This window comes from Pelobates fuscus, chromosome 2, assembly GCF_036172605.1.
Source record: "Pelobates fuscus isolate aPelFus1 chromosome 2, aPelFus1.pri, whole genome shotgun sequence".
Taxonomy (NCBI): domain Eukaryota; kingdom Metazoa; phylum Chordata; class Amphibia; order Anura; family Pelobatidae; genus Pelobates; species Pelobates fuscus.
Genome location: NC_086318.1, coordinates 277,883,330 through 277,907,905, shown reverse-complemented (window position 1 = coordinate 277,907,905; position 24,576 = coordinate 277,883,330). Strand labels below are relative to the sequence as shown.

General features: G+C 40.9%; 1 protein-coding gene across 1 annotated transcript in view; it reads right to left on the bottom strand.

The window, feature by feature from the left end:
* Nucleotides 1–24,576, bottom strand: part of PGBD5 (piggyBac transposable element derived 5) — a 483,316-nt gene that overhangs the window by 86,274 nt on the left and 372,466 nt on the right. The window contains exon 4 of the mRNA XM_063443400.1: nucleotides 12,692–12,872. Coding sequence (XP_063299470.1) covers nucleotides 12,692–12,872 — 181 coding nt within the window. The remainder of the gene's footprint in view (nucleotides 1–12,691; nucleotides 12,873–24,576) is intronic.

Genomic DNA, 24,576 nt, shown 5'->3' with positions numbered 1-24,576 from the left:
GGCACTGAGGCTAGTGGTGTTGTGCAGAGAGGCACTGAGGCTAGTGGTGTTGTGCAGAGAGGCACTGAGGCTAGTGGTGTTGTGCAGAGAGGCACTGAGGCTAGTGGTGTTGTGCAGAGAGGCACTGAGGCTAGTGGTGTTGTGCAGAGAGGCACTGAGGCTAGTGGTGTTGTGCAGAGAGGCACTGAGGCTAGTGGTGTTGTGCAGAGAGGCACTGAGGCTAGTGGTGTTGTGCAGAGAGGCACTGAGGCTAGTGGTGTTGTGCAGAGAGGCACTGAGGCTAGTGGTGTTGTGAAGAGAGGCACTGAGGCAAGTGGTGTTGTGAAGAGAGGCATTGAGGCTAGTGGTGTTGTGAAGAGAGGCATTGAGGCTAGTGGTGTTGTGCAGAGAGGCACTGAGGCTAGTGGTGTTGTGCAGAGAGGCTTGAAGACTACGGTGAGGCCTAATAGAAAGCAGTTGTTGGTGGGGGATTCCATCATAAGAGGTGTGGAGATGGACAATGGTGGTCTTGTGAGGTGTCTTCCCGGAGCTACTGCTCACAGAGACAGGAGACATATCGGTAATATTGTTAAGCAAGCAAAGCAGGAAGGGGAATTGGATGTACTTGTCCATTTAGGGACAAATGACTTGGCTTGCAATGAGGTTTCAGAGGTTAAGGAAGTTTTTAGTGTTTTTGCCAATGATATACGGCAGGTTGCTTCCACATTGTCATTCTCTGAAGTTCTGCCTGTGCATAACACTCAGAATGACAGGCGGATGCGTATTAGGGACTTTAACTTGTGGCTTGGTGAATGGTGTCGGGAGCAAGGATTTGGCTTTATTGCTCATGGTAGCTCTGTTTGGAATGGAAATAAACTGTACAAAAAAGATGGTTTGCATCTTTCTCAAAAGGGAACAAATGTTCTCAGTGAGCAGTTCAGAGGTTTTGCTAGGATGTATTTAAACTAGGAGGGGGGGGGGGCAAAAGGGTGATAAAACATCAATCCAATTGTCCCCCAAAACAAGGACAGAAGGTGCCTGTAGCAAGTGTGTTAAAAAATGATAAGCTTAGAGTCATGTCTACAAATGCTCGCAGTTTAGGGAATAAGATCCATGAACTTGTGGCAATAATGGCAACTGATAGTGTAGATTTAGTCGCTGTTACTGAGACATGGTATAATGAGAAAAATGACTGGGACATAGCAATACCAGGGTACTCTTTATATAGAAAAGACAGGGAAGGCAAGAAAGGGGGAGGGGTGGCCCTGTGTGTAAAGAATAGCATAAAATCTAGTCTAGTTTGGGCTACATTAGAATTTGGTAATCACACAGTAACTCGTGTAGGTGTGATTTATAGGCCCCCAGGACAAATTGAAGAGTTAGATAATCTACTAGTTGAAGAAATAGCTAAAATGACAATGAAGGGGGAAGTTATCATCATGGGTGACTTTAATCTTCCTGATATAAATTGGAAAACAAAAATAGCTACTTGTGGCAGGAGCACACATATTCTAAACTCCCTACTGGGATTGTCTCTAAAACAAGTCGTTGAGGAGCCAACTCGTAAAGAGGCCATACTAGATTTAGTGTTAACAAATGGAGATTTGGTATCAGATATTACTGTAGGTGAAAGTTTAGGATCCAGTGATCATCAGTCAGTCACACCACACAAAAACAAAAGTTTTAGACTTTAGAAAAACAGACTTTTCCAAAATTAGAATATGTGTAAAGGAGTCATTATCAGACTGGAGCAATTTAAATGGAGTCCAAAAGAAATGGGATTATTTAAAAGTTGCACTACTGAAGGCAACAGAAAATTGCATTAGGCTTGTCAGTAAAAGCAAAAAATTCAAGAAACCACTGTGGTACTCCACAGATGTAGCCAAAATAGTAAAAAACAAAAAGTTAGCATTTAGTAATTATAAAAAAAACCAGAGTGAGGAAGACAGAATGACCTATAAGATTAGGCAGAAAGAGGCTAAGCAATAGCACAGTCAGTAAAAAAGGGGGACAAAACCTTTTTTAGATACATAAATGAGAAAAGAAAAGTAAAACAAGGATTAGTTAGATTAAAAACAAAAGAAGGAAGGTATGTAGATGAGGATAAAGGTCTAGCTGACTGCCTCAATGAATATTTTTGTTCGGTATTTACAGATGAAAATGAAGGAAAGGGACCTCAGTTAAGAAAAAGGATAAATGAGTCATTTATTACACGTGAGTTTACAGAGGAAGAGGTTCTATTTCAACTGTCAAAAGTAAAGACAAATAAGTCAATGGGACCTGATGGAATACACCCAAAGCTATTAAAAGAGCTTAGTGGTGTACTAGCAAAACCATTAACAGATTTATTTAACCAATCATTGATAACAGGAGTAGTCCCAGAAGATTGGAAGTTAGGGAATGTTGTGCCCATTCACAAGAAAGGTAATAGGGAGGAGTCGGGCAACTATAGGCCAGTAAGCCTAACTTCAGTAGTGGGGAAAGTGATGGAAACCATGTTAAAGGATAGGCTTGTTGAACATCTAAAAACACATGGATTTCAAGATCAGAGACAACATGGGTTTACTTCAGGGAGATCATGCCAAACTAATCTTATTGATTTTTTTGATTGGGTAACTAAAATTATAGATCAGGGTGGTGCAGTAGACATTGCTTACCTCGATTTCAGTAAGGCTTTTGACACTGTTGCACATAGAAGGCTTATCAACAAACTACAATCTTTGAGTTTGGATTCCAATATTGTTGAATGGGTAAGGCAGTGGCTGAGTGACAGGCAACAGAGGGTTGTAGTCAATGGAGTATATTCGAAGCTTGGGCTTGTCACCAGTGGGGTACCTCAGGGATCTGTACTTGGACCCATTCTCTTTAATATTTTTATTAGTGATATTGCAGAAGGTCTTGATGGTAAGGTGTGTCTTTTTGCGGATGATACTAAGATATGTAACAGGGTTGATGTTCCAGGAGGGATAAGCCAAATGGAAAATGATTTAGGTAAACTAGAAAAATGGTCAGAGTTGTGGCAACTGACATTTAATGTGGATAAGTGCAAGATAATGCATCTTGAACGTAAAAACCCAAGGGCAGAGTACAGAATATTTGATAGAGTCCTAACCTCAACATCTGAGGAAAGGGATTTAGGGTTGATTATTTCTGATGACTTAAAGGTAGGCAGACAATGTAATAGAGCAGCAGGAAATGCTAGCAGAATGCTTGGTTGTATAGGGAGAGGTATTAGCAGTAGAAAGAGGGAAGTGCTCATGCCATTGTACAGAACACTGGTGAGACCTCACTTGGAGTACTGTACACAGTACTGGAGACCCTATCTTCAGAAGGATATTGATACCTTAGAGAGAGTTCAAAGAAGGGCTACTAAACTGGTTCATGGATTGCAGGATAAAACTTACCAGGAAAGGTTAAAGGATCTTAACATGTATAGCATGGAGGAAAGACGAGACAGGGGGGATATGATCGAAACATTTAAATACATAAAGGGAATCAACACAGTAAAGGAGGAGACTATATTTAAAAGAAGAAAAACTACCACAACAAGAGGACATAGTCTTAAATTAGAGGGACAAAGGTTTAAAAATAATATCAGGAAGTATTACTTTACTGAGAGGGTAGTGGATGCATGGAATAGCCTTCCAGCTGAAGTGGTAGAGGTTAACACAGTAAAGGAGTTTAAGCATGCGTGGGATAGGCATAAGGCTATCCTAACTATAAGATAAGGCCAGGGACTAATGAAAGTATTTAGAAAACTGGGCAGACTAGATGGGCCGAATGGTTCTTATCTGCCGTCACATTCTATGTTTCTATGTTTCTACAGGGCCCATAGTCATATCCTTACAGAGAAAACTGACACTATGAGAAAAGGCTTAGGTGTCCAAAAATACTGTCAGTTAAAAATGGTCTGGATCACAAATGACTAAGATGGAAAAATCAAAAATAGCAAGGTTTTAAAATATATATTTTCAGGGCTTTTGTGCTAGTCTACAGACATCAGTTTTAGAAAAACTAAGAATATTATTTACAGAATTAGTTTATTCAAGCTGTACTCATGGAAGGACTGCATATAAGAAAGAAAAACAAGTAGCAATAAAGCAATATAGGGAAAGAATAACAAGTAGCAAGAGAGGTGAGAACGGAAAACAGCTCAATTAGCCTGCCCTTCGGTGCCCGCTCAGAGAGAACATATTATTATTATTATTGACATTTATATAGTGCCAACAGATTCCGTAGCGCTTTACAATATTATGAGAGGGGGATTTAACTATAAATAGGACAATTACAAAAAAACTTGCGGGAACAATAGGTTGAAGAGGACCCTGCTCAATCGAGCTTACATTCTATAGGAGGTAAAACACATTAGGACAGGAATTTGCAGTCAAATAAGGTGGGCTGCCCTTTAGGAGAGGGCAAGAGACAGGTATGTGAGGTAGGGGTTAGTCTTGGAGGCCATAAGCTTTCCTAAAGAGATGGGTTTTAAGGCACTTCTTGAAAGATGCAAGACTAGGGGAGAGTCTGATGGCGGTAGGCAGGCTATTCCATAGGAAGGGAGCCGCCCGCGAGAAGTCCTGCAAGCGTGAGTTGGCCGTACGGGTGCGGACAACGGACAGGAGGTGGTCATGGGCAGAGCGGAGAGACCAAGAAGGGACATACCTATGGATCTGTGAGGAGATATAAGGGGGGCTTAGAGTTGTTCAGTGCTTTATAGGTGTGAATTAGTACCTTGAATAGCATACAAGAAGCCAATGTAAGGACTGGCAGAGGGGTGAGGTGTGAGATAAATGACTAGAGAGGAAAATCAGTCTGGCAGCAGCGTTCATTATGGACTGTAGTGGTGCAGTACGGCTTTTTGGAAGACCAATTAGGAGAGGGTTACAATAATCCATGTGGGAAATTACTAGAGCATGGACAAGCTCCTTGGTAGCATCTTCTGTAAGAAAGGGGCGGATGCGGGCTATGTTTTTAAGATTGACTCTACAGGATTTGGCAACATGCTGGATGTGAGGCTCAAAGGTGAGGCTAGAATCAAGTATGACGCCAAGACCGCGCGCTTGCAAGGATGGACTGATGTGGGTACCACAAACTTAAAGGGAGAGCGAAAGAGGAGGATCAGTATTAGGAGGAGGAAAGACAAGGAGCTCAGTTTTAGAGATATTGAGTTTCAGAAAGCGGGAGGACATCCAGTCAGAGATGGAAGAAAGGTAAGCAGTGACACGTTGCAGGATGGCAGGGGAGAGGTCCAGGGAGGAGAGATATAACTGGGTGTCATCAGCGTACAGGTGGTAGTGGAATCCAAAAGAGGTAATAAGTTTGCCAAGAGAGGCAGTATAAAGAGAAAATAGAAGGGGACCAAGGACAGAGCCTTTGGGGATTCCAACAGAGACAGGACGAGGAGAGGAGGTATCATTAGAAAAGGAGACACTCAATGAGCGTTGGGAGAGATACGAGGAAAACCACAAGAGGACAGAGTCACAGAGACTGATGATTGAAGAGTTTGAAGAAGGAGAGAATGATCAACGTTGTCAAAGGCCGAAGAGAGGTCAAGAAGAATTAGTATGGAGTAGTGGCCTTTGGATTTAGCTGTGATTAGGTTGTTAGTAACTTTGATAAGCACAGTCTCAGTAGAGTGGAGAGGGTGGAAGCCAGATTGAAGAAGGTCAAGGAGAGAGTTGGAATTGAGGAAATGAGACACATGGGTAAAGACAAGTCTGTCCAGAAGCTTTGAGGAAAAAGGGAGCAGGGATATGGGATGATAGTTAGAGGGGGTGGACGGGTCGAGGGATGTTTTTTTAGTATGCAACACATACAACGGATACTCCCCCTGGGGTTAAATGCTGAACAATGTTAAAAGAGAGAGAGCAGTTGAAGATGTGCATTAAGGAAGGCACAAGACAAGTGGAGAGAGATCTAATAAGGTGAGATGGGATAGGATCGAGCGGGCAAGTGGTGGGGCGAGAGGAAAACAGAAGAGCAGCCACCTCTTGGTCAGTAGCCAGGGAGAATGTCTGAAGGGTAGGAAAGGCATGATCTATGTGTGGTTGAGAAACAGAATGGCAAGGAGGGGAGAATTCTTTCCTTAGCTGTTCAATCTTGTCAGTAAAGTAACATGCAAAGTTATCAGCAGTAAGGTTAGTTTGGGGGGTGGCCACAGCAGGGCGAAGAAGAGAATTAAAGGTGTCAAAGAGAGCATCAAATAATAAGAGAGGAAAAGTAGGACTGTTTGGCAAGGGCAAAGGCTGTGCTGTATGAACACAATATGAATCTATAATGGAGAAAGTCTGACTGGGTGCGAGACTTCCTCCAGGAGCGTTCAGCACAACAGGAGCATCTTTGCAGGTAGCGTATTGATTGGGGGCGGGTCCTCCTTGAGGTGCTTGTTTGGAGTGGTGCTGCAGCGTTCAACGCAGAGGTGAGGGTAGTGTTATATGCGGAGATGGCCAGTGAAGGACAGGAGAGGGTAGGGATAGACAGCAGTTGTGAATCAATATCAGCTGACAACTGCTGGAGATCAAGAGAATTAAGGTCCCTCCTGAGATGAGGGGGGTTAGGCTGAGGTTGTTGGGTGAGGGGGTACACGAGAGCAAATGATAAGAGGTGGTGATCAGAGGAAATAGGAGTGTTGCAGATATTAGATACTGTACATGCATAAGAGAAGATTAGGTCAAGGGTTTTGCTAGCTACATGGGTTGGAGAATTAACCCACTGTGATAGCCCGAGGGAGGAAGTAATTGAAAGTAGTTTAGAGGCTGCAGAGGTCAAAGGTGGGTTAATAGGAATATTGAAGTCCCCGAGAATTATGGATGGAATGTTAGAAGAGAGGAAATAGGGTAGCCAGGAAGCAAAGTGGTCACGGAAGAGAACAGGGGAACCAGGGGGACGATAAATAACAGCAATGTTAGCAGAGAAGGGTTTGAAAAGGCAAATTGAATGTATTTCAAATGATGGGAAAGAGAGGGAAGGGGGGGTGGGTAGAGGTTTAAAGGAACAGTGAGGGGAGAGGAGAAACCCTACACCACCTTTACATTCAGAGTTTCTTGGGTTGTGGGTAAGTTGAAGACCACCGAAGGACCAAGATGCAGGGGTAGCAGTGTCAGAGGGGGAGAGCCAGGTTTCTGTTAAGGCTAGTAAATCTATTGAACGAGAGATGAAGAAGTCATGGACAGCAGTGGATTTAGTAATATTGCAAACAGAGCGTGCGTTCCAGAGGGCAGTATTGAAGGAAGCATATCAGACTGGTCCCACCCGTACAGGCAGTCCAGATCTGAAATGCCAGCAAGTTTCCTCTGCACAAGAGATACAGCAACCACAGACGATCGTTTCAACCTTGTAAGGTATTATCAGTGAGTTATAACCAATATCCCTTTAGGCACCGTGAGCAAGGGGTCCACGTCTGGATTGCCCTTTAAACTAAAGGAGAGAGAAACAAGTAGCAAGAGAGGTGAGACTGCCGTTTGGTGGGTCCCTGCTCAGATCTCACCTGGTTTTAGCTCATCTTGTGCCATTACAGAGAGAACATATCTGAAGCATATCTGAAGCAAAGAGAACATATCTGAAGTTCCCTCTGCACCTGATATGGGTGGGACCAGTCTGATATGCTTCAGATATGTTCACTCTGTAATGGCACAAGATGAGCTAATACCAGCTTGAGATCTGAGCGGGGAGTAGTCAGAAGATAGATTATGGAGTGGTCAAAAGATAGATTATGGAGGGGGCGGGGCCAAGCCAGCAAGCGGAGCAGACGCATGAAGGCTGAGCTCCTGCTGGATTCCTCGACTAGCACCGTTAACTCGCTAAAAACCGAGACATAAAACTTCCGGGATACCCTATCTATATAGAGAAGGTCCCGCTGATACGCCTGACGCTTTCCACGAGCGATTCGGTGATCGGGAACCCACGATGGCTGGCTGGGGCCTACACGCGACGGAGACAGGGAGAGACGGCCGCTCTCCCAGTCCACGAACCGGAGGAACTGACCTGCCAGCAACCTGTCCCCCCTCCCCGACCGGCGGGGGTTATCCCGGTCCAATCGGACACACACCTACCCGGAGAGAAGGGGAGGTGAAACCAAGCAAGCCAACGACTGTCTCAGCAGCCGACGCGCCAAACATGGCGGAAACCACGTGCCTCCCCCTCCATCAGTCCGAGCTTCAGACTAAGCTGGAGGCTACCTTCAATGCCTTTTGGCTTAAACTGGCAAACCGGGCACTCCAACAAGCCTCCCCGCAAACAAGCAGGCACTCACCTGATCGGCTCCCATCTCACGCTGAGCACCGAACCTGGGATCGCACAGCGAAGATGGTCACAAGGGGAAACCGGAAAAGGCCACACACTCCAACCAAGCTCAAGAGACTAAACAGAAAGCAGCCGGCGGGACGCAACGTGGAACCCTGCCAAAGGCCCACAGCATTCCTGGGACTTCCCACCCTAGGGACTAAATTGGCTTACATAACCACATCGGCACCCAGAGGCCCGAAACCATTCCGGCGCCAAAGAACCCGCCCGGCAAAGTTCCGCAGCCGACCTGACACAAGGCCCCAGCTGAGAAAATCACCTGGACACAACTCTTTACCTCGAAAGACCCACACTACCCGGGCACACAAGCAGCCCCTCACAGGGCTAGCCACTGCTTGGCGTCCTGCAGCCGCCCAGGAGGTAATGGCACAAAGCTACACACAAGCTCACACAGCCGGGGGGTTCACAAACGAGATGGCTAATGGCAGCGGAAAAAACGACCTACCGCCCCTGGGCATAGGCTGACTGGACAGTATAGGTTGCAATCGGGCAGACTACCTCCTGATCGCTGCCTGTGATGCCTCCACTGCTATAACTGTTCATGACTCCCCAAATGCCCTCTTATGATAGTTAAAATTGTGATCTCTCTTCTCCTGTTGTGCGTATTAGTACCTCACCAGGTATTTACTCTATTGTTATAAAGCCTTATGATTATAAAAAAAACTAAAAAAAAAAAAAACGTAATACCTAACAAAAAGTACCACGTATAGCGTGGAAATGTTCTGCATTGTACTTTCAGTTACACTCTGTTTAGGATATTCCTTTCTGTCAATTTTGTCATTTATTATGCTGAGTTCTCATCTTTATATCTGCAACAGAAACCTTTAGTGTTCCATGGGTGTCCAAGCCTAATGCAACTAATCTTAATTTCTTGTTGTATTGGAATTACACAGAGCTGGACTCACTGTTGTGTTTATCCTACCAGCGGCAGCTTACAGCATGCCTTTAAATCCCATGACCCAGTTTTGTGTCCCACTATATTTTGGTGAAGGGGACTTTCTGAATTAACGGAAGTCACACACTGCCTTCCTCTTATTATTTAGTTCTAGTTAGAAATAAAACGTTAACTGCCTGTAAAATGGAATGATGAGACCACTAACCTTATAGACAAATTGCATCTAAACTGTGTAAAACTAGGCGACTGGTGACTATAATTATAATTGATTCAAATCCAATGCACTATACAACTGATAAGTCCGTAGGCTTACAATGATCTGAAATAATCCTACAGTATTCAGTATTTTTTTTTTTGTCTTACATCTAATAGAGTTATGTTGTTTAATTACTCAACTCATGTCTTGAATGGCAGTCAGACCTGTCCAGATAGCACCCAACTCTCATAATGATATAATCTTTGTCGATCATAAGCATTATCTAGTTTAATATAGAAAAGTGTAACCTTATATGTCACGTAATGTCTTATCTACACTGTTATCCATTAAGTGTTCTCACTTGTTTTATATACTTTTACTCTAACAATATAATTGTCTAAGCTAGTTAAAATTATAAAAAATGTAAATTATAAAAAAAATGTAACGTATGTCAATACTGTAACACGCTGTTGTGGCGTCTGTTAATATCTTGTACCCACCTGCACAACACAAAATAAAGAATAATAAAAAAAAAAAGATAGATTATGGAATGTTCTCTGCTGTTGCAAAATGCTTTCCAGCATATCTAGCAAGCCTGAAAAGATGGTGAGCCCACTCACTACTATGGAATTGCTTAGCAAACCTCCTGGAACAATCAAATATGGTTTGCACCTTTGTGTTGCACTACAAGATGTAGTATGTTTGCGGCACAGCACACACCTACAATTTAACCATCTTGCAGAGGTTTGACAATGTTGGAAGTTCTGTTGGTCTCCATGAGTCAAATGGTGTCTGCCATTTGGTGTCTGCCTGCTCTCCCAACCAATTGCCCACTATTCTATTCTAACCATTCTAACTACCTGCAGGAAGTTTGCTGAAGTGTACTTTCCATCCATTAACCCATCACGTAGTTGGATAGATTGATTGGCTTGCTATCTTACCATTTGTAGTTTAAGCCTGACATGCTGGTAAGGTTGGATCTCCTTCACTACCACTCCCATGCACTTCCACCAGTGAGGCATCATGGAAAGGAAGGCATAGTGTGACTTCATTAATCTTTGATGAAGTGCAATGGCAATGGAAGCTGTCATAACTCTAGCCTCTACACTAGCACTTTGTTGACGAATGCTAATGGGACAGAAGGTGATGGGTTTCACTGACCCATTTCTTCAACCACCATAAGCCACAGGAGCTGTAAAACGTGAACTAGCTGTGGTAGAAGGAGCAGCAGTGCAACGGGGTAGCAGCAGAGCATAGCTGACTAGAGATTCTTCTGCTATTTTTGAGTCAGTGGTGGTGGTGGTTTTAATAATGGCTTCAGATGTGTCAGCACTCCTCATGGCTGAGGAAGAGGTGCCAAGACTATGAGAGGCCATGAAACTATTGCTGATGGTGGATTGAGGAACACAACCACTTTCCCTCCCATCCCTGATTTTCTTTGTAGGATTAGGATAAAGTAGTAATGATGATAGTGGGGTTGTTTTATTATTAATAAAATAAATTTGGAATATGAACATGTGTTAAGCAAAAATAGATGTTTGTGTTGAAACATGGGTTGCTGCTTTAAAAAAATGGATTTGACTTTCAGAAATACTACACTGCACACAGAAAAAAATTGCACTGCACAGTGCTTGCGGACTTGAATAGCATACACTAAAATGAACACATAATAAAAAATATTTTTTGAAAACAAAATAAATAAATTATAAATCAGTTAACTAAACTTAGTGTAAGTGACAGTGGCTAACCACCAGTCTCTCACTAGGATTAATTAAACTGCTCTTAGACAGGGTACATCTATCTCTAAAATCAGAGTTTGTTCACGTGACATTGTGCCACTGGCAGGAGTTAGGATTCGCATTAACCTAACATAACCATTCTCACACTAGGTTCAATGACTATCTCCCACTTCCACACTGTAATAGCAAGGGTAAAACATTCCCTGCCTGCTTGACTGTCTCTCTCAATAGCTGAAGTCACAATTTTTTAGTTTTTCCCTTAGCCTTCAATCATCCTTTTTTTCCCCACCATGTGACTGGAAGGAGATGCACCCACACCACTATGCAGACCTCTTATATATCATGTCAAACTAAGATGCTCATTTGCCTTCCCTTAAGAAAAGAAGAAAAAAAAAGTTTCAGCTTCCTCTTCCTTCCATCTCTCTTTTCTGGTACCAGAAATGCAACCTAGAATCCCAAACCATCAGAACATGTTTGGTCATCATGCTAGTAGTTTGCTAGGTTTTATGTCCGTCAAGTGTTTTGGAGATACGAAATTCAGCTGATCAGCGAGTCTACTTTTATGTAAGTTCCTTATGCTTTGGCTGCCATTGTTTGAATACTGATTTTTTTTTTTTTATGCTTATATTTTAATTAGTGGTTAATTTATGTATACTCTGCTTTTATTCTTAATAGCCAATTTCCGTATGCCTCTTACTGTTGCTGTAAATTGCCTACTATTTTGATGATTTCTGACATAATTACATCAATATATCTATTTTAATTGTTACATAGGTGAATCATTCTTCTAATGTTGAAGATAAATGCTCAATATCTTATCTATGACTGGTATAGTGTTGTTGGATCTGTGAGATATTATTCTATATTTTCCTTTCTGCAACAGAACAGTTTTGATTTGTTATCCTTAGGTAACCAATTATTAATAATAAAACTTGTGTTTTATATTTTGAGTTTTTTTTGGTCACAAGTGTTTTTTTTTTTAATTTTATAACCCCAATGTGTTCATTTGTGACTGAGGGTGTTGTGTGACGGTGCTATTGATTTAAAAGTTAAGATGTGTGTTCCCATTATTGTGTGCTTTAAAAACAGATGAAACTTTGTTGTCTATTCCCCTTTTGTCTGTTTTTAAAAACATGTAGTACAATACTTGTTTTCATGGACATTCAGTGCAGTTGCTTCATTTAGATGTAGGATACCTGTACCGGCACATTACTTTAAACTTGCTTGAATATACCGGTGAGCTGTTTGAAGTAATGGTAGACCCAACAGGAAATACCAAAACGTTGAGTTTTGCTGTAAGTAAGGGCCATCTGGATATGTGAGTGTCCCTTTCTTAGTTTGTTATCAATGTTTAGGTAACCTTATTCATCAAATGTCACTTTATTTCAAAGGATAAAAAAATACATCATACATTTTATTTTTTGTGGAAGAGACTATCTTGCACTTTTTTATGTTTGGTGTTGGCTGTGCTATTTCCATGTACTCCCATGGAAATCGAGAATTGAAAACATGCCACTTTATATATTAGGGTCTGGTGTTGTGAATGTTTCAGTAGCTTTTTTCTTTTCTTTTTTTTATACAAACCTTGTTTTTCAAATTCTTCAAAGAGAGTCAAGCTTGTGATGCTTGGCCCTGTAAAAATAATGTGTTTTTTCCCAGCTGAATTTTGACACAGGTTTTTGGCTACCATGCTATGTAGCTGTGGTTTATTCTTCAAGGTATCAAGGCCATCCATGCCACCTCCTTCCTTTAAATGGACGTAAATCTTAAAGAGATCAGATTAGACTCATATTATAATCATATTAACAGCCTGGTATTATACATGTAAACAAATACGTAATTTACATAGCTGAATGTGTATAAGATTACAAAGTGTAAGGAATCATCTTCACCGCAAGCTTTATTTCTCTGAGAACAGATGAAAACTGGTTTCACTACATAATTTATGGCTCCTCTAAGTGTCTCCACTTCAATATGCATACATACATAACACATAACACATTTCCCACTCCTCGTATTTTTTTCTTATATTTGTCATTCTCTTCCTGGGAGTATAAGGGTTCTGTATTGCTTGGCTGTTCCTAGAAATGTACTCTCTTGGACAGAGATCTCAGATGTCCCGCCTAGAATCTATCAAAGCAATTCTCCAAATGTGGAGCCCTGAGTGCTCCTGTCACCACTCGGACTACTGCTGCCTTCACATTCCACATACTTTCTAGCTCATCTTTTACCTCTTGGCATTTGTCCACATTCTTATTCACTAGTTATTATCATGTTTGCCAATTGATAAAAATAAACTATTACATAGTTGCATAGCTGAAAAGAGACTTGCGTCCATCAAATTCAGCCTTCCTCACATGTTTTTGCTGTTGATCCAAAAGAAGGCAAAACCTAGTCTGTAGCACCTCCAAATATGCAACAAACAAGTAAAAAAATCCTTCTTGACCCCAAAATAGCAGTCAGATTTCTCCTTGGATCAAGCAGCTATTACCCCACTAATTAGAAATTATATCCCTGTATGTTATGTTTTTGCAAGTATTTATCCAATTTCAGTTAAAACATCTGTATGGACTCAAATAAAACCACCTCTTCAGGCAGAGAATTCCATATCCTTATTACTCTTACTGTAAAAAAACCTTTTCTTTGCCTTAGATGAAATCTCCTTTCTTCCAGCCTAAATGTGTGACCTTGTGTCCAATGTATAGCACTGTTTATGAATAGATTTCCAGATAATGGTTTCTACTGGCCCCTAATATATTTGTATAATGTTATCATATCCTCTCTGAGGCGCCATTTTTCCAAACTAAAGAGATTTACATTTTTTAACCTTTCTTCGTAACTAAAATGCTCCATTCCATTTATCAATTTTTGTAGCTCGTCTCTGCATTTTTTCTAGTGCCATGATATCCTTCTTAAAAACAGGTGCCCACAATTGCACAGCATATTCAAGGTGTGGTCTTACCAGCAATTTATAAACAGGTAAAATTATATTTTCATCCCGAGAATTTATGACACTAGTCATGCATGACTAGTCATGCACCTTACTGGCCTTAGCAACTGCAGATTGACATTGCATATTGCTGCCTAATTTGTTGTCTATAACAATTCCCAAATCCTTCTTGTATGTGGTTATCCCTAATTCACTACCATTTAGGGTGTAAGTTGCTTGTGCATGCTTGACCCTGAAGTGCAAACTTTGCATTTCTCTACGTTAAACTATCATCTGCCATTTTAGTGCCCAATCTATCTAAATCCCTCTGCAGCAAAGCAATATCCTGCTCACATTTTACTACTTTACAGAGTTTTGTGTCATCTGCAACACCGAAACATGGCTTTCAATGAGCATTTCAAGATCATTTATACATATGTTAAAAAGAAGCAGTCCCAAATTGTGAGGAATCGTATCAAATGCCTTGGCAAAATCCAAGTAGATCACATCCACTGCAACACCCTGTGTTACAAACTGCCGTTTGTAACTGGGATTTTATGTGACAAATTGCCCTGTGTCCTTGGCTTATGGAGAAGCCCAATTGCCAGCCTCCTTCCTCATGACTATGGTCCCTGGGAGATTGTACCCATTTAAACCAGCATTTGGGCTTAGGGAGTTTTATTATACGGTGCTGGCCCTTTAAAAACAGTGTATGAACATATTGAAACTTTTTGGACACTTTTTCTTCCCCTTTGAAATACTGGGAAGGTGTGGCTCTTCCCCTCCCTCAGCTCCATTGTTCTCCAGCAGGGCGTTGTCCCTGGGACACTTCCAGACCAGTGGGAACTGGTTTGGGCAGGAAAAGCATTGCTTGCAAGTGATAAAGTACTTCAACCTAACTTTTAAACCCCTGAACCTATTCAAGTGAATTTTGGATATGTTTGTCCCCAAGTTATACTGGTTAAAATAATATAAGTAATATATACTTATATATAATATTGTATGTATAATTGACTAGAGACAGTAATTGACTCAATTATCTCCTAAGCAGAGGGGAGGAATATGATGGGTGTGTTTCTTTTGTCCCATTGTGTCTGATTGGCTGCTGTACTTGCATTGTATGTGTTGTAATGTGTTTATTGGTTGTTCTGAAAAACCCTGTGGGTGGTACTATGTGTGGAAAACCTTTGGTGCCAAGTAATACAGTTCTTCTTCACCCTCAATCTAGTGTTCTGTCTCTTATTGGGGGAATTGCTATATCACTACAAGGGATTGCTATGCTCTGCATGCTCCCTTGGATAATCACTTCTAAGCTCTTGTAAGAGCTTGTTCCTGCTTCCCTCTCTTGGTAGAGAGGTTTACCCACTGGAACCTGGAGCCTTGTCAGAGGTCCAGGGTGGGAAGGAGACGGCGAGACCCCAACCAAGCTGCGGCGGTTTGTGGGGTCTGCGGTGGTTATGGTGTCTGCTGGAGTGCTTGGAGCCCTCAGGAAGCGCTAGGAGCATCCTTCAACAGAGGTACCCAGTCGGGGTGCCAGGTGATCCGTTACACCCTGATCTATACTTCTACTTACTTCTTCATAGAATGCAATTAGGTTAGTTTGACATGACCTATGTTTCATAAAACCATGCTGATTATTGCTAATAACAAAGTTCTTCCAAATGATTTCCTGAATATTATCCATTAATAGCCCTTCAAATATTTCCCCAGTCACAGAAGTTAAGCTCACAGGTCTATAATTTCCAGGCAAGGATTTTTAAACCTTTTTTGAAATATAGGAACAACATCTGCCTTCCTCCAATCCTCTGGTACAATACCTGAAACAAAAGAATCTTGAAAAATTAAATACAGTGCTTCACTTATTTCCCTACTTAGCTCCTTAAGTACTCGTGGGTGAATACCGTCAGGCCCCGGAGCTTTATTTACATTAATTTTCTATAACAGCTGTAGCACCTTGTCTCGAATTATCCAATCACAAGTTATCTGCAAGTTTTTTGCAGCAATCATTTGCATATCGCTTGCCATAGGATCCTCATTAATATATACTGAAGAAAAATAGTTATTTAACATTTGCCTTTTCCTGGTCTTCATTAACTAACAGACCCATCTCTGTTACCAGTGTACCTACACTTTCATTTTTATTTTATTTTTAGAATTGATGTACTTGAAAAAAAATTTCGGGTTGGTTTTGCATTCTTTGGCTATCAATTTCTTATTTTCTAGTTTAGCCACATTAATTGCCTTTTTGCAAGCATTATTGGCTTCCTTATATCTTATATAGGATGCCTCTGATTTGTCTGATTTAAATGTTTTAAATGCCTGTAACAGAACTATGCTTTATGCCTGGACTTATAATGTGTGGATTTATCCGAATACCTATTTCATGAGAAATGCCATTACCGGAGAATGCAGCCTAAACTACTGAACATCGGACCACCCAGGGGAACAGTTAAGTGATATTTTACCTCCCAGCATTGTTGCAGCCGTTCGTGTGATTTCACACGAATTCTTTGTGCTCTGAATAGATGGCCTTCATTTTGGGCCTTTACACGTGTTCGCGGCCATCTTACGCACGAACAGCGGTGTTTGCCCGTGAACGCATGGAACTAAGAACGGATACGCAAACAGGCGAACACCGCTGAGACCTCCATGAGTCCATAACTTCGTGCTGGAACTACCGAACAACCGGCCATTCGGTAGTTATACTTAAGCTTACATAGAGATTCCAGCGAACACCAGGAATACTATGGATGGCAAAGAGTTTGTGGGGTTTTAATGCACGAACAGGGACCGACCGCAGGGCCAAACTTATGGAACTCTTTTCGGCTAGAGAATCTGTGCGGTCAGTCAAAACTTCAAAGACCCATAACTCCCGAACCCCTCAACCGAATGAGCTGGAATTTCAATATGTTGTTCCCCTGAATGAGAGCTATCAAGCGGTGCTGGATTTAAAGGTGTACCCGCTGTTTTCGGGGTACATCCAGAACTTGAGTAAAATTGTGTATGTTTTTAATTGTGTTACATGTTTATCTGAGGGGAGGAGACGTGGGGGTTGTACCATGTATGTACCCCTGGGTGTGTTCTGTTTGTACTCAACTGTAATAAAAACCAGTCTGGGTGTTCCAGCACTCAGTTTTTCTTGACCCTTCTCGTTCTTGGAAGGGGATTGTATTGGATTATTACCTTGCCTTTTTCTACAGCTGAACCTGACTCTACCCTGGATCTTGTGGGTGGGATTTTACCAGCTCTACTTTTATACAGCACTTTGTCAGGGAAAAGGATGTCTCCAACGGCTGATACCCTCTCACTACCAGGGTAGCTGTCACAATGCCCGTTTCTTATTTTTAATCTTCTCTACTAAGTCACATTGGCTACAATGTGTTTCTTTTATACTTATCACCCAATGGTACATACTGAGAAAGGTACCATTCTTATATTTGTTTGAATAGATTCCATTTATCCTCAGTGTTTTTTTCACTAAGGAGTTTATGCCAGTCGATATGTTGTAGAGCTGCCCTAATCTTATTGAAATTAGCTTTTTTTTAAATTATATGTTTTAGGATACCCCACGTGCTTTTGCTTTTTTGAGTTTATTTAAAAAATTACCATATGGTGACAACTGTTTCCCAAATGCTCCCCTACTTGAATGTTGGTCAAAAGGTTAACATTCTTTGTTATAACGAGATCCATACAAGCATCCATTCTAGTTGGTGCTTGTACCAGTTGTGAAATAAAGGTGTCATTTAGCACATTCAAAAACCTGATTCCCCTGGCTAAAGTACTGGTCACTGTATCCCAATTTATGTCCGGGCAATTAAAATCTCCAATAATTAACGTGTTACGCCGATTTGCGGCTTTCCCAATTTGCTCTAACAGCTGTTCTTCCTCATTAATTAGGTGGTTTAAACATATCCCAACCAATAATTAATTTCCCTTTGTTTGCCCCAAGCAGATATCTACCCATAAAGCTTCCACATTTTCCTCGTCACACTCCACATGCCTAAGATTTGACTTTAACTCATAGATGACATACAAACATACCCCACCACCCTCCTTGTTTTTCCTATCCTTCCTAAATAACATGTACCCATTTAAGTTAACTGCCCAGTCATGTGTCTCATCCCACCATGTTTCTGTTATGCCTAATATATCATATTGTTTAGTGTATGCTATTGCCTCTAGTTCCCCCATTTTGTTATATAAGCTCTGTGCATTAGTAGGCATACATTTAATATTGTCATGAGTCATTAGTCATTTGTACTTTTGGTGAATTTTCATCAATATCACATACCTCCTCTGTTCTGAGCTTTGCCCTCCCCCCCATATCCCCCCTTTATTATGAGCTAAAGCCCATCTCCTTTCTATTCTATCTCCATTTTCTAGATTGCTTTGACCCTCCCCCCCTACTACTAGTTTAAAATTTCCTCCAAACTTCTAACCATCCTATCCCCAGCACAGCAGACCCTCTTCCGTTTAGGTGCAATCCATCATGACTATACAGGTTGTACCCAAGCGCAAAATTGGCCCAGTGCTCAAAAAAAAAAACAAAAAAAAAAAAACACCCTCTTTCCTGCACCAAGACTTTGAGCTCTCACTGCCTTTCTGATGTAGCGTGCGGCACAGGTAATATTTCTGAAAATATTACCTTGGAGGTCATTTTCTATAGCTTACTTCCTAGATCCCTGAATTCATTATTTAGGACCTTTCATTTTCCTGACTTTGTCATTGGTACCAATACGGACCATGACAGCTGGGTCATCCCCAGCCCCTCCCAATATTCCCACCACTCTGTCAGCAACATGCCAGACCCGAGTGTGATGAAATCACAAAGTTATTTTGTTTCTTTTACTTTATTTCATTCGGTAGCTGTAACTACCGAACATAGGCCACACCCCTGGCTCGTTAACTTCAAGGCCAACCATCATTTAAGCCCTCTCCCTGTGTGGTCATCTTGTTTGCGCGAACAAAGGCAGCGGGACTTGGTAGTCGAGTGTCTGGAACGAAAATCAGTCACTCGACTTCCCGAACACCGGTCCCAACGTACGAACGCTTGCTTCTTCGTTTCCTGAACAGCTAGGAGAGCGCTGTTCGGTACTTTTGTTCATTAGAATGAGGGGAACAATCGCTGCTAGGAGCCAGGGGGAACCGTTCGTGGATTTATTCACTTTTTTAGACTTTTTGAACTTGACCAGCAAAACCACCAAAACTTGTGGAACTGTTTTGGGAAGGAGCCTTGTGGAGAGTAGGTTACCTAAGACCTCCATGGAATTCAAAAACCCCTGAACTGATCTGGGTGATTTTTGGATATGTTAGTCACCCAGATAGGGGCTATCAGGGGATATCTTATGTTTTAGGGTGCATTTCAAAGTATGGGTAAAATTGTGATTTTTCTGCCTGGAGATAATTAAGTTATTACTTTATCAGCCTTAATTTTCTCCACTTAGAGAGGAGGGGGTTATATGTTTGTACTGGGAGTGTTTCTCTGTATGATTTATGTTCCTGCGGGAGGTCCCATTGCATGGAGACTTGCATAAAAGCCAGCATAGCATCATTAAACTTCAGTTCTGTTACCCTTCATCTAGACTTCGCTGATGTTTGGGTACCGGTCTGCTTTACTGAGAGAATCTACTTGGGAAGCTGTTATTTCGTATGGGAATTTGCTTTCTTTATCTACTGAACGGCCAGTTATAATCACTCCAACTCTGGTCGTTTCCTTGCACCGAGCACCCGGAGGACAGCAAACTGTCCAGTTGAGACAATCAGAGCGGCAGATTACCCTATCTACTCTCTTAATAATAGAGTCCCCTACCACCACAACCTGTCTAGCCTTCCTTACCCTCTCAACCCCACCCGTACTAGAGGGGCTGTTCCCACTGCTGTTAGAAGGAACAGCTTCCTGCAGTACAGCTACTCCTGAGCTGATGCTCCCAACATCTTCACTCAAACGGGCAAATCTGTTAGGCTACATAAGATCAGGACTAGCTAAACCTTTCCTCTTCCCTCCCCCCTGCTTCCTCGCCCCACTGTCACCCAGCTACGTGCCTGTTCCTCATCTGTATTATCTCCTCCCTCTCCACTACCTGTCCCCACTAAACTCTGCTCAGTGAGCAGCAGACTCCTCTCAAGATTGTCAATCTCCCTCGGTGTTACAATTTGCCTCTCCAGATCTCTAATCTGAGCTTCCAGAAAAGCCACTCACTCCCACCACAGAGGTATGGACCCTGGACAGATTCATTCAATCATGCATACATGCAGTATGATGTGCACTGAGTAAAACTCACAATCTTTCTAGCACTCATACCCAGTTATGAAAAACACAAGTGGGCAAAACAATATTTACCCTCTTGGTTTAACCCCTTAACCCCTTAAGGACACATGACATGTGTGACATGTCATGATTCCCTTTTATTCCAGAAGTTTGGTCCTTAAGGGGTTAAGGACTGAGCCAAATGTACACGTTGTGAACAAAACAAAACGTAAACAAAACCTGGCATTTGCGCTACAGGTCTGTCCAACCGTAATTCACCTCTTTCATATTAAATGCACCCACCCTTATTATATATCATTTTATTGAGGGGGAACAGGGCTTCCATTTAATATCAAATATTTAGCTATGAGAATGGGAGAAATACGTTTTTTTTATTTTTTTAGTTCTACATGACATTTTAACTGTCAATGTCATAATACTGTTTGCTTTTGCTGCAATAAAATACACATATTTGTATTCAGCAAAGTCTCACGTGTAAAACAGTACCCCCTATGTACAGGTTTTATGGTGTTTTGGGAATAATAAATAATTGTGTTTCAAAACAGTAAAAAGTATCACAGCAATAATATCGTCCGTGTAATTGCTGTTTGTGCGTGAAAAAAAAAACACATCACTTTTACTGGTGATATCATTGTGGTAATACATTTTACTGTTTTGAAACATATGTGTGTTCAGCGAAGTCTCCCCCCATGTACAGGTTTTATGGTGTCTTGGAGAGTTATAGGGTTACATATAGTGCTAGCAAATTAAATTCCCTATACTTTCGGCATGGGTTGTCAGGCAGGTCCCACTAATTGTAATTAATTAAGATACCTAATTATGTAAAAATATTACATAAATATATATGTAGAATTAATATATATATATTTTTAAAAATATTTATATATATATATATATACATATATATATATATATATAGTGATATATATGTATATAGATGTTATTTTGTTCTACGTGTATTTTGATATAAATATATATATTAATATAACAATACAGTTAGAACAAAATAACACACATCTATATATTTTATTATTTATTATTTTATTTTTTTTACGTATTTTTTTACGTATTTACATTTTTTTATATTATATATAAATATATCTAACAATAATTATATATATTTAATCAGTATCAGTCTACGTGTAATTTGATATTAATATATATTAATAGTAAAATACACCTAGACAGTGCATGTGTATATATATATATATATTTTAACTGAAGGACAAGGTTGACGGAAAATTTCCGTCACCGGTCGGGAAGGGGTTAAATAAAAACAGCAAATAAATAAATATATATATATATATATATATATAAAAAAGAAAAAGGGAAAAACGTTTTTACATTAAAAACAGCAAAGACAAATATAAATCAAAAAAGGGACAAGTTATAAATAAAACCCACAAAGATTAAAAATATCTATAAAAAGATGGGGAAAAGTTTTAGTTTATTTTTTAATTTTTTTAAATAAGTAAAAATTAAACCTGCTTTTTCACTTGGTATTAACCAATACCAACCACAGACCCAGTGGTGTATTTTGGATTTCTGCTGCCCTAGGCATGACTAAATTCGGGCACCCCCAAAATCTAAATTTGCTCCCCAATTCGTGTCAAGGCCATTTTTTTTGACTGACAGACACATGCCCTCATTGATACATGCACAGATATACACTCACTGAAAGATACAGTCATTGGCACACAAATATAGTATTGGCACACACTGTTTAACCAACACACATTTTCATTGACAGACACACACTGACACATCCACTCACTGACAGGCACACACTCTCAGATACACATAAAATGACATACACACACAGACACACACTCACAGGCACACCCATTCTCACTCACAGACACACACTGACAGCTACACTCACTCACTCACAGTAAGGTGGACAGCCCCAGAACACGAGGCAAACAAGGCATTTGTCTGGGAGCTTGGGTAGCATTTTTTGGCGCCCCCCCTGAAAGTGCCGCCCTAGGCAAATGCCTTGTGGTAAATACATCCCTGCACAGACCACCAGTTCTCCAACAAACTCCTGTTGTTTTAATTCCTACTTAAAAGAGACTACTTTAAATAGCCTAGTTTCAAGCAAACTCCAGTGAGTCATTAACATTTATATTTTTTAAATGATTAATAACTTACTTTACTATGCAAACATTTTAATGAGGTGTTACCAAATGCTGTAGTGTGCGTGTGTGATATGTATATATATATATATATATATATATATATATATATATATACACACATACACATATATAATTTTCTATTGGATTGAGGTCTGCACATTGATTAGGCCATTCCAACACATTTACATGTTTCCCCTTAAACCACTCAAGTGCTGCTTTAGCAGTGTGTTTGGGGTCATTGCCTTGCTGGAAGGTGAACCTCTGTTCTAGCCTCAAATCATGCACAGAGTGGTACAGGTTTTGCTCAAGAATATCCCTGTATTGAGCACCATCCATCTTTCCCTCAACTCTGACCAGTTTACCAGTCCTGGCTGCTGAAAAACATCCCCACAGCATGATGCTGCCACCACCATGTTTCACTGTGGGGATGGTGTTCTTTGGGCCATGTGATGTGTTGGGTGTGCGCCAGACATAGCGTTTTCTTTGATGGCCGGAAAATTCTATTTTAGTCTCATCATACCAGAGCACCTTCCTCCATACATTTTGGAAGCCTCCCACATGCCTTTTCGCAAACTCAAAACGTGCCATTTTGTTTTTTTGCTGAAAGTATTGGCTTTCTTCTGGCCACTCTGCCATAAAGCCCAACGCTATGGAGAGTACAGCTTATTGATACTCCAGTCTCTGCTGTGGAACTCTGCAGCTCCTCCAGAGTTACCTTAAGTCTCTGTGCTGCCTCTCAGATTAATGCCCTCCTTGCCCGGTTCGTGAGTTTTGGTGGGCGGCTGTCTCTTGACAGGTTTGCTGTTGTGCCATGTTCTTTCCATTTGGTTATGATAGATTTGATGGTGCTCCTGGGGATCATTACATATTTGGATATTTTTTTATATCCTAACCCTGACTTGTACTTCTCAACAACATTGTCCCTTACTTGTTTGGAGAGTTCCTTGGTCTTCATGGCAGTGTTTGGTTAGTGGTGCCTCTTGCTTAGGTGTTGCAGCCTCTGGGGCCTTTCAAAAAAGGTGTGTATATGTAATGACAGATCATGTGACACTTAGATTGCACACAGGTGAACATCATTTCACTAATTAAGTGACTTCTGAAGGTAACTGGTTGCACCAGAGCTTTTTATGGGCTTCATAACAAAGGTGGTGAATACATACGTACATGCAAATTTTCTGTTTTCTATTTATAAAAAATAGTTTTATGTATATATTTTTCTCATTTCACTTCACCAACTTAGACTATTTTGTTCTGATCCATCTCATAAAATTCAGATTAATAAAACATTAAGGATGAAATGTAATAAAATAGGTAAAAAGTCAAGGGAGCTGAATACTTTTGCAAGGCAATATATATATATATATATATATATATATATATATATACAGAAAGACAGGCAGATATATAGAACTAAAATTTTCTCAATGTTCAACGTTCCAGATTACCGTAAAATCTTTCATCCAATCTGAAACATTGAACATGTTTTATTTTTGTAAGAAAACAGAGAGTGATATCCTCTTTTGGTATTATATATTGTGACCTGAGACCACATAACCACACAGTCTTAGAGGGACACTATAGGCACCCAGACTACTTCAGCTTATCGAAGTGGTCTGGGTTCATTGTCCTAGGTCCATTAATCCTGCAATGGTAATTATTGCAGTTTTTGTTAAACAGCAATAATAACCTGCCAGGCTTAACTCCACTTCTAGTGGCTGCCTAGCAGACAGCCAGACGACCGGGTGTTCAGGCAACTTTTGGTGGGGACATCCAGCGTCACCCAAAACCCCACAGGAAAGCATTATACAATGCTTTCTTATGAGGGAGCTCCTAATGCTAATGCAGCACTCGCCGCACATGCGCATTAGGTGCCCCCTGTCAGCTGAAGTCGGAAGGGTGGTGCGGAGGCAGAGACTGAGTCAGCACCGAGAGACAATGGCGCTGGAGACATGTAACTGACAGATGTGTTTTTAACCACTTGTGTACCACTGGGGAGTGTGATATTTCTTCACAAAAAAACTAAAAGCTTTGCTCTTCTGAGCACTAACACTTGCTACTAACTATAGTTGAGCAGCTTACTTGTTGCCAACAAAACAAAACACAGAAAATTAAGCACAGACCTTTGTCAAACTTA